Below are 11,231 nucleotides of genomic sequence, written 5' to 3'. Positions count from 1 at the left end.
CAGAGCACTACAGTATTGGCCTCCGCCAGGCAAACGGCTTTAAGCAGAGTGGTCCCTCGGGCACAGTGCCTGCCCCGCCACCTGAGAAACCTTCTGAGGGCAAAGTCTGGGCTCAGGCTCATCAGCAGGTGAAGCCAATCTGGAAGCTGGAGAGGAAACACGTGGGGACACTCTCAGCAGGTTTGGGCCCAGGCCTCTTGGGTGTCTCACCCCAGCCAGCATATTTCTTTTGCCCTAGCACTTTATGTAGCTCTGGGACCACAGCCGTCATTGCAGGCCACAGCAACTCCTGTTACCTGCGTTCTCTCCCAGACTTGTTCAGCAGTACCCTGCTGTACCGGCGCTCCAACTACAGGCACAAAACATACCAGCAGCTGGAGTCTTTCTGCTTGCGTTCAGGCCTGTCCGAGAAAAGACCGTTTTCTCTCCCTCAAAAGAGCCTCCCTGTCAGACTCACTGCCAATAGAACCATTTCTTCCACGGTCTTCCCCATGGCCCAGCCCATGGCATCCTCATCCACAGATCCACACCTCTCACTGGGAGCAGCCGGGGAAAACTCCTCAGGGAGGAGCCTGGCCTCTGCCATCTCAGGGAAGATCCCTTCTCCACTCCCTTCCTCGTCCTCCTCCTACAAGCCCATGCTGAATAACAACTCCTTCATGCGGCCAAATAGCACTAAAGTGCCTTTATCACAAGCCACAGAGGGCCTGAAGCCAGTATCTTCACCCAAGTTTCAGCTCGTCTCCTGGCATCATTCAGGGGGCACTGGAGACTGTGCACTGCAGCCTGTTGAACACAAGGTACCCAAGAGCAATGGCACTGAACTATATGACACCCTTGCCCATAGCACCCTGTCTACTCCTAGCTCCTCAGACACCTCTACTACCAGCGTTGCCTCTCCTCAGTACAACCAGAGTAACTTAGCCATGAGGGCAAAGCCACATCCCTGTGGCCTGGATGGTGACTCTGTTTCCCAGGCTCTGACCAGGGAGGTTCGGTTCACTGAGGCCGTGAGGAAGTTGACTGCAAGAGACTTTGAGAAGCCGAGGCAAGGCTGCCAGTTTGATCAATCATGTCTCGTGAACCCCAGCTTGCAGTGGGATCTCCTCAACAGGAACAGACGGTGGAAACCTCCTGTGGTAGGCCAGCAGTTCCCTCAGGAGGATGCTGGAGCAGACAGTAGGGTCCTCTCTGGAGCCTCAGACACCTCGGAGTTGGATGGTACAGTCTTCTGTACCAAACGCATCAGCATTCACCTCCTTGCCTCACACGCCAATGGGCTCAGCTGCAGCCCTGCCTCTGGATCTGCAGTTGACTCCCCTCCACTTGGAGAAGACAAAACTCCAGTTCTGCCTTCTCCCTCTCAGCCCTTTGGCTTAGCTGATATGGCCACTCGCTTCTCTTCCATCCATCTGGGCCAGCTTGGGAAGGAGGGACCTAAAGAAGCCAGGGAACTGGACTCATCTGCTAGGGATATTGGGTAAGTCGGAGAAAGCTTTTAGTTCATTTAGAGCCGCAGCATGTGTTCATCATAATTTGGTGACACTGATCCTGTGTCTCTGAAGGTTGGTTTTCTATTTTAGCTGCCCTAGAATTTTGGTTTTCACATTAGGACAAAGGTCAGCAAACTACAGCTTGTAGTTCAAATCCCACTCACTGCCTACTTTTGAAAAGTTTTATTGAAACAGCCTCGCCCATTTGTTTACTACTGTCTATGGCTGCTTTCTTGTGACAGTGGTAGAGTTGAGTAGTTGTGACATACTGAGTGGTCCACAAAACTGAAAACATTTATTATCTAGTCCTTTAGGGCAGTGGTCCCCAACCTTTTTGGCCCCACGGACCAGTGCTCCTATGAGAATCTAATGCCTGATCTGGAGCTGAGGCGATGATGCCAACACTGGGGAGCGGCTGCAGATACAGACGAAGCTTTGCTCACTAGCTCTCTGCTCACCTCCTGCTGTGATGCCTCATTCCTAACAGGCCACGGGCTGGTACCTGACAGGCCATGGACTGGCCCGGGGGTTGGGGACCTCTGCTTTAGAGGAACAGTTTGCTGACCTCTGCTTTAGGTTATAACCAGGGAGAAATAAGAATTTTAAAAACCAACTGTTGTGGTCTGTGACTTTTCTGCTTAATTCCAAACCAAATCAGGTTCTCAGACACTCCTAGTATGACAGCTATTTCAGAGTTAGGACATACATATACTTGGCTTCTTCTCTTGGCTCCTTGTTACTTCTCTGGAACGTTGGTTCACCAAGGCCTTGTTCAGAGAGAGGTCTAGGGACCTTTGAAGTCAATTACCAGATGTTCATCGATGGTGTTTTGAATGCAGAATTTTGTATTTATGTGCTCTGAGGGACTGCAAAGAAGATGGAAGACAGTGCCTCTCTACAGAACAGGCGATGTGGGGTTGAGGAACTATAGCTAGACCTAAGCTCTGCGGGCGAAAGAAATGAGTCGTGAGGCCCAGGCAAGAGACAGCAGATTGGTGGCTGGGGAAGAGACAATCATTGGGAGATGATGAAGGAATGCGAATCTTAGCTGTGACCTCTGTTATTGAATTGGCTGGGCTGGGGGCATGATTCTTTCTTATAGTTCAGCTACTGACCTCCAGCTAGACCAGGTTGAGGCTGAAGATTTAGAAGAAGAGCTCGTAGATGGTTTGGAAGACTGCTGCAGCCATGATGAGAACGAAGAGGAGGAGAGTGAGTAGGGGACCCTCTTACCACCAACTGGGAATTGGTTACCACCCGCTGGGGGAGGGGGGCTAATAATTGTGTACCAGGTCTGTGACCCACTTTATGATCTACATTATTCATTCACCTCGGGGGTCCAAGGGGGTGGCTAGTGGTTTTGGGGAGACTTCTCTAGTCCTCCTTTCCTACCAGTCTTGCTTTCTCCCTGCTGCTCAGGGAGGGCAGTGCAAGGCAGCAGGGTGGTGCTTGTGGCTTCGTGAGAAGGCTGCGCCAAGATGTCCAATGAAGAGCTGCCTACGCTTAGTGAGTTTGTGTAGCAGCCTCTCCCATTCAGAACTTCTCTGCTTCCCCCGCAGGAGGCTCAGAGTGCTCCTCATTCAGTGCTGTCTCCCCCAGCGAGTCGATAGCAGTGATCTCTCGGTGAGTGTTGGCTGTGTAGATCATTGGTAGATACTCATTTTCTGTCTCTTTAGGATTATAAAGAGATTAATTACCTAAGTAATGACCCTGTTAACCCTAATTAATTTTTGTCAAATTTTTATATTCGAGGCTTTAATTTTCAAACAAAAAACAATGGAAGGGACCAAAAACATATTTCATCGGTTGGGTTTAAAAACAGTACCATGTTTCTTGGACAGCAATTTGGTCTTTAGGCTCCAAGAAACTGTTCAAGTCAAAAGCAGATAATTTCAAGAAATGAAATTAATGAAGAAACGTAAAGTTTGAGGTAAATTATTAATTAGGCCACCCAAATGTGGTTATTTGCCACCTTGCATCACAAATGTGTCCTACTGTCAGAAACAGTTCTGAAATAGATATACCACTAATTGGAACTTTTTAAAATGCTCTTTTACTCCCTTGTGAGGTTAGTTTTATATTTGGAAATAAGACTGTGGCATTAACCTTAATAAGAAATCAAATTAGAAACTGTAGCTTTAATGTACATTATGTTTTTGACTGCCCTTGGTGGAGTCTGAGTGATATCGGCCTCTGGGAACCAAAAAGTCAGTCTCTTAATGTAGCCCCTTCTTTTGTGAAACAGGTAGTCATGGGGTGCTGCATAACTGAGATGGGGAGTTGAGGAGAGGAAGGAATGCAGGATTAAGGAAATTACTGTGAACAAGGACATGTTACTGTGCTAAAGATTTTTAGAACTTGCTAAAGGATTCTGTACACCACGTTTCTGGGTAGAAAGTTAACATTCTTCAGCATAATCTTCCGTGTTCCCCGGACCACTCCCAACCTTGCCTCAATAGGAGGCTCTGTCATCATTATATTGTTTTATTAACTATTAAAAAGAACCCCCAAAGTACTAAACATTAAATAAAGTTTGTTCTCTTTGAAAATAACTTCTATCGAAAATGTAAAAGAAACAAAATATAAATCTAGAAAATTGGTGAGTTTTTTTCTTTTATTAATAGAAAAATTTCTAATTTTAATTAAAATCCAGCTAGGTGTGTAGGCTTGCCGGAGTCAGGTTGCTTTCCTTTGTGTCATCTGTGCCTTAGATGAAGCTAAGAGGAAAGAGGACTATCCATGCCTGGTTCGCGTGGACAAAGCAAACTGTATCTCTGTGAATATGATGGTGGCAACGGCTGTAACAATTTTAGAACCCCAAACCAGGAAGGCAGAGAAAGCTGTTGGGCAAGTGGAGAGACAGAATTGAGACTTTCTATGAAGGTGGATAGAAATCCTGTCATAGATACCCTGAGTCTGGTGCATAAATTTTGTTACTTTAAGCCTAACTCATCCTTCTTTCAGAAAAGCAAAGCTATTTTTGGTTGTATGTATTGGATGTTGACTAAGCACCTCCACTCTCCATAAGGGAAAGATAGTAAACATGTAATTGACTTGGAGTCCCACCTCTTCCATACTTAAGGGTGATCTGGGTTTATTTTCAGGCCTTCTTGAAGACAGCTGCATAGTCCTTTATTTAATCTCTCTGATTTATGAGATAAAATTCACACAAGGTGTTTGTTAATAATTCGTTCATTAATTAATTTAACTCCTACAAAATTCACAGGCCTTCTCATCTATATGAGGCTTAAAACATAGGGTTTCAAGCACATAGAGATTGAGGAATTCCAAACCACTTTGCATTTTAAGAATGACTAAAACAAATTCTTTTGGATTGCTAAATCTTATTTTTCCCAATTATGAAAGATTTATATATTTATTACAGGAAATTTGGCAATTACAGAAAGATCATTGAAAACGCTGTCTCTCTTTCTCTACTCAGCAATAGTTTATTGCATTTCCAGTTCCATATTGCTTTTCTAAGAATCATGTAATTTTAAAGATGGAGGTCAACAAAATCCAGCCTCTTTTTTCAGATGTCAGAATTGAGAACCAGAGAAGTTAAGTAGCTATTCCAAGGTCATAGTTTCCAGCATTGCTAGATCAGAAGCCAAGCCCCCTGTGGATAAGTCCAGGACTCTTGAGAGGCAGCTAACGAAGATTTTCTGTTTTTTTTAAAAAATTATTAAACTTTCGATTTTGAGACAATTATGGAGCCAAATGCAGTTATAAGAAATATTACAGAGAGATCCCCCAAACTCTTTACTCGGTTTCCCCTATGGTAACATCTAGCCAAACTACGGTAATTATAGTATAATCAAGGCATTACCATGAGTCCGGATACAGGCTGCACTGCGAGTCCCTGCTGATGACCCAGTAGCCACACCTACTTCCCTCCTACGCCCAGCGCCGCCTTAACCCCTGGCAACCACTGATTTGTTCTATAATTTTGTCATTTCAGAATGTTATTACAAATGGAATAATAGCAGTGTATAGCCTTTTGGGATTGGCTTTTTTTACTCAGCAGATTCTCTGCAGATTCATCCAGATTGTTGCACATATCGATAGTTCATTCCTTTTTGCTGCTGAGTAGTATTCCATGGTATGGATGTACCACCATTTCTTTAACCATTCACTTGTTGAAGGATATTTCAGTTGTTGCCACTTTTTGGCTATTACGAATAAATCATCATGTACATATTTTTGTGTGAATATAAGTCTCTGTCTCTGAGATAAATGCCCAGGAGTGCAATCGCTGAATTTTATGGTAATTGCATGTTTGATTTTTTTAAGAAACTGCCAATACTTTTTTCCATCATGGCTGTACCATTTAACATTCCTATCTTTGTGGGGTTTTTTTGTTTGTTTTTTAATTTTATTTGTCAGTTACAACTGACATACAATGTATTAGTTTCAGGTGTCTTTTTTTAAAAAAAAATAACTCATTCTCCTTGATTTTCACCAGTCTTAAATTCTGATACTCAGTAAATTAAAAGCCTTTGAAGTAAAAGTTTTTGGAAATAAGGAATAGAGCCGAATTAATTGGAATTATTTAATTGGGAATTAATATTTAACTTGACCCAATAAAATTCATTAAAAACCTCTGAGGTTTAAAACACTAATGTGTTTTACATAGAGTACCTAATTCTGTTATGCTGCAAAATAATGGGTAGAATGGCTTTTTTTAAGCTAAAAATCTTAAATATTAATATTTATAGATCATATCAGCTCAGAACAGAGAGTAATACCATTCTCTTCATTTTCAGTGCTATTTAAAGAAATGGTCTGGGTCTGTCAGCTTCTACGCAATGGATAGTTGAGATAGTCTCTGTTTTGAGACCCCTGAGATAGCCTTGGCCGAGCCATTGTTGGAGCAACACTAGGAACCCCATGGCCCACTGCCCCAGATTCTCAGACCGGCATTACTACACTGTTACATAAAAATCGGGTCACAAATCATCTTCCAAATGGAGAAGAGCATTAATCAACTGTGTATTCTCAGATACACCTAAATATAAAATGAGTTAGAAGTATCGCTGTTTGTTTTCTTTGTTGCCTTTTCCGTTTTTCTTTTTAAAAATCTCTATACCTCTTCTGAGGTCTTTTCTGCTTTTCCTCCTTTTCCTGCTTTTTTCTCACTTTATTTCTCTTTGTCTTAGTGTAGCATATTCTTCTACTGGTATCCACCCAAACTCATTACCTGTTCTCAGAACCACTCTTTACGTGGACTCCCCCAGGCCATGGCTTCTCACAGGAAATTTTGGAACTGTATCACAGAATGAAATATTGAAAAGCCTTGTCTTTAGGTGACATTTAATGGTGTGGTTGTATATAGGTTAGCCCTAGCACGTTATTGAGTAATATTTGCAAAATAATTATTGAGCACTTGTCTTTGTAGAAATATAATTTAAAAGACAGCACCCTAAAAGAAAGTGTATGTAATAGTAAAGATACTTAAGGACTGTGGCTTTCCCTTTCTGTACTATATGTCTATTTTTCTTCTTAGAGGCTGCATGGAGATTCTGACCAAACCTCTTGCCAGTGAGAAAGTTGTCCGACCAGCTCTCATCTATAGTCTCTTTCCCAACGTGCCCCCTACCATCTATTTTGGCACCCGGGATGAGAGAGGTAAACCTTAGTGTCTGAGCCCAGAAGAGCCCCCGGGAGAAGGATGCTAGCAAAGCTGGGAGGAGGTGGGAGAAGGGTAGGAGGGGCTTTTCTAGAATGGCTGTTATGCTGCTCGGTTCCCCACCTGGTTCACTGGTCCAGTATGAGGACCCTTTTCTTGTCCTTGAGCTGACCCTTTTCAGCCCCATAATCTCATGCTTCTTTCTTGCCCTCTAATCTCCCCCCCACCCCACCACCCTTTCAACCTTCTCTCCTTTCTGTGCTCTTCATCCCCATGCAGCCCTTTTTCTTCCCCCAAGTGCGCTCCTTTGAAACTCTGATCTGGAATAATACTTAGTGACTTGCGTACCCAGGGAAGGTTGAGCAGTAGTGCCTCCTTTTTCCTCTTCTCACCATGATGCTCCTGCTCTTCTCTACCACCCCCATCCCCTCTTCCTTAGTGGAGAAACTTCCCTGGGAACAGAGGAAGCTGCTCCGGTGGAAGATGAGTGCAGTGACCCCCAACATTGTCAAGCAGACTATTGGAAGGTCTCACTTCAAAATCAGCAAGAGTGAGTCACTTGCTTTACTGCGAGCCTGTCCTTGGCCCCAATAGATGGGCTTTGGGCAGGAGGAGAGCCTAGAGACCTCCTGCTGTGTGGGGACCCTGTCCTGAAGTTTCCAACCTGTTAGGAGGACATAGCTCTGAACTCCCTGGCCTGGAGCCTATTCCTCAAAATTGGAAGACAGAGGGCCATTGTTCTGCCCCTGACCCCAGAATCTCACATAGGACAGCTCCATGGTAACTCTTAGAAAGCAGGGTCTGGGAGCTACGCCCAGGCCCAGTGGTATTTCTGGGACCTCTGGGCCTCTCTGTCCCGGGAACTGAGCTGCTAGCAAGACTGACTTCCCGATGTGCCTTCTGTAGAAAATGATGACTGGCTGGGCTGCTGGGGTCACCACATGAAGTCTCCTAGTTTCCGATCCATTCGGGAGCATCAGAAGGTAGGGGCCCTTTCTGGGGCACTTTTCCCCAGGATTTTGGACTAGGCGGGAGGAGGCTGGTATTGAGGGAAGAGGTGGATGACCAAGGAGAAGTAGGAAGGTTTATAGAGAAGTGAAGAAAGTACAGGAAGAAGGTGCAGTGTGAGACCCTAGCAGATCACACACATCTAGCAGTTCAGCTGTCATAGCCCCTCAAAGACACTTTTTTCTCTAATGTCTTGAGATGCAGTGTCTTTTCAGTTTGTTACGTTTCCCCTATAACCACTGCGCATTATCTCCCTTCTTCTAAGCCAAATATTTATAAAGAGGGCTCTGGTCTCATGTCGGAATGAATGAATCCCTTTTGCACAGACTTACTGAAGGCCAGGTGCTTTCCTGTGTTTGTCCCACAGGCTGCTGTGGAAAAAGACTTAACAGCTTTTTCTTTGCACTTAAGGTGGATATCTTGTCTGTCCGAATTACTATTATGTCATGAACTATCAACTAGAAGGCACTGAATTTTGTTGTGATTTAATTATCTTTTGGTGAGTGCTCAGCAGCTGAATATTTTAAGGATCATTAGTGATAAGAAGGTGGACCAGGAGCTCAGAAAGTTGTTAAGGAAGTTGGAATGGGATAGCGTGTCCTGCTGTCTTCCTCGTGATCTTACCTGGGCCCTCTCCCTGCTCTTACCCTTTGTCCCTCCGGTAGCTAAACCACTTCCCAGGTTCATTCCAGATTGGGCGAAAGGACCGACTGTGGCGGAACCTGTCCCGCATGCAGAGCCGCTTTGGCAAGAAGGAGTTCAGTTTCTTCCCCCAGTCCTTTATCCTGCCCCAGGATGCCAAGCTCCTGCGCAAAGCCTGGGAGAGCAGCAGCCGCCAAAAGTGGATTGTTAAACCAGTGAGTGGGTCACAGTGGGTAGTAGACCATGGTCTGAGAGTGGGGCCAGGAGCAAATCTCATCTCCTTTTCACTTCTAGCCAGCATCAGCTCGAGGCATTGGCATCCAGGTCATTCACAAGTGGAGTCAGCTCCCCAAGCGAAGGCCCCTTCTGGTACAGAGGTGAGCCTGCCTCCAGCTTAGATCCCGTTCCTCATTTTCTCATTTCTTCCCCATGAAAGTTCCCTTTTTTACCATGTTCTTCTGCCCTTTGTCCTCCCAGCCAAAGACTTTCTTCAGCCAACTGTTTTAACCTTTTTCGTGTTTAGAAAAAAAAGTGCAGCTCACTGCCAGCATTAACATCACACATAGAAATGCTACGTTTTCTAGGATTTTGACAATTTCAGCAATCAAGAATTACTAAATTTCGTAAATGGAAATACCACTACTAAAAACAGAATGCTATAAATAGAATGATATCATTTGTCTCAAAAGACTTTCGATATACTAGAGAAATGCGAAAATAATAATAAAAGGGAGATGTTTCGTGGCAGACTTTGGGGGTGAGGCTAGGACTGTAATCTGTGAGTTATCTCGGGGCAAATGCTGCAGCTGCAAGTGCCACCGGCAAGTATACTCGAGGCAAATGGGAAATGTGTTAAATCTTTATCTAGGGGACTGTTAGCTGGCTTTTGCCATGGCCCATTTACTCACTGACCCTGCTCTCGTCCGCCATGTCTCTGAAGCTGGCCTTTCCCTGTGCAGGTATCTACACAAACCCTACCTCATCAGTGGCAGCAAGTTTGATCTGCGAATCTATGTTTACGTCACCTCCTATGACCCTCTACGGATTTACCTCTTTTCAGATGGACTTGTCCGCTTCGCCAGTTGCAAGTATGTGGTAGTGGTGAGGTGTCACCCCGATAGCTTCGCTTCGGAGATTTGCTTTTCTGAGAGGAAGGGAAACTGGAGGACGCCCAATAAAAATAACAAATGTTTTGGTAGTTTTTGTTAGCAAAGGAGAAGGTGGGGTATTTGGGAAAACCTAGTCTTCCTTTCCCCCTTTGTGGCTCCTTTACTTTTACACATGACACTTCTGACGCTCCTGGTCACCAAATATGTGGGTTTTTCCCCCCACACCGAGCAATTCTCTGCAGTACCAGCTTGGTGTCCTATAGTGTAACTCAATTTTGACAACATCTACCACGAGATAGTGTCAGATCCAACAGGTTAGGGGCTCAGTCTCACGAGGCTCCCCAACTTCCCACATCCGATGCCAGTCACAACTCCAGGTTGCCACATGTGCTTCTCACCTACCAGCTATAAATCAGAGGTTCCCATGACTTCCTTCTTGGGTTTGATTAATTTGGTGGAGCAGCTCACAAAACTTAGGAAAACAGTTTACTTATGTTTACTAGTTTCGTATAAAAAAAGGGTGTGATAAAGGATACAGACAAACATCCAGATGGAAGAGATGTGTAGGGCAAGGTATGTGGGAAGGGGTGTGGCGCTTCCATTCCTCCTCTGGGTGTGCCACTCTCCCAGCTCACCCTCCACGTGTTCACCTGTCCAGAAGCTCTCACAGCCCATACTGTTGGGATTCTTACAGAGGCTTCAGCACATAGGCATGATCAATCATTAACTCCATTTTCAGCCCATCTTCCTTCTCAGGAGAATGGAGGGCTGGGTTGAAAATTCCAAGCTTCTAGTCGTGACTTGGTATTTCTGGTCACCAGTTCTCATCCAGGCGCCCACCCAAAATCACTTCATTAGAAAAAAGATACTCTTTAGCATCCAGGAAATCACAAGGATTTAAGGAGCCCTGTGTCCGGAACTGGGGCCAAAGACCAAACTTTAGAACAAAAGATGCTCAATGCTTTTATCACTTAGGGACTTATGAGGGTTTTAGGAGCTCTGTGCCAGGAACTGGGGGCAGAGACTGATATATATATATATCTTATTATAAATCACAGTATCACATGAGGAATGGGAAATAAGGAGGTTCTCTATTCCACTGAATCTGAGGAAGGTCTTCCTGCAGGACTGAGGTAGGATAAAGGAGATGAGTTTAGCTGTGGTGTTCTAGAAACCTTACCAACAGACATACTTCTGAGGCTCTCGTGCATCTGAAAACATCTGTTCACTTGCCCTTTACCTCCTCAAGATTTGGGAAAATGTTTGGACCATTGTCTGTCTGCTGCCTCATCGTCTCACCTCTGCCTTTCTCCTCACTTTCAGGTATTCCCCTTCCATGAAGAGCCTTAG

General features: G+C 44.7%; 1 protein-coding gene across 1 annotated transcript in view; it reads left to right on the top strand.

Annotated features, from left to right (window-relative positions):
* Positions 1 to 5: 5 nt before the first annotated feature.
* The window catches only part of TTLL4 (tubulin tyrosine ligase like 4), a gene marked incomplete at its 5' end in the record, with an annotated part of 18,338 nt that continues 7,112 nt past the window's right edge, over positions 6 to 11,231 (top strand). Inside the window, 11 exon segments of the mRNA XM_025043200.1 lie at positions 6 to 1,480; positions 2,596 to 2,705; positions 3,053 to 3,116; positions 7,000 to 7,121; positions 7,562 to 7,672; positions 8,029 to 8,105; positions 8,796 to 8,987; positions 9,067 to 9,149; positions 9,732 to 9,860; positions 11,205 to 11,228; positions 11,230 to 11,231. The exon segment at positions 11,230 to 11,231 is cut by the window's right edge and continues 91 nt beyond it. Of these exon segments, the coding sequence (XP_024898968.1) occupies positions 6 to 1,480; positions 2,596 to 2,705; positions 3,053 to 3,116; positions 7,000 to 7,121; positions 7,562 to 7,672; positions 8,029 to 8,105; positions 8,796 to 8,987; positions 9,067 to 9,149; positions 9,732 to 9,860; positions 11,205 to 11,228; positions 11,230 to 11,231 (2,389 nt within the window).

The sequence above is a fragment of the Pteropus alecto genome, unplaced genomic scaffold, assembly GCF_000325575.1.
Source record: "Pteropus alecto unplaced genomic scaffold, ASM32557v1 scaffold110, whole genome shotgun sequence".
In the NCBI taxonomy this organism is placed as follows: domain Eukaryota; kingdom Metazoa; phylum Chordata; class Mammalia; order Chiroptera; family Pteropodidae; genus Pteropus; species Pteropus alecto.
This window is presented reverse-complemented; position numbering and strand designations above follow the sequence as displayed.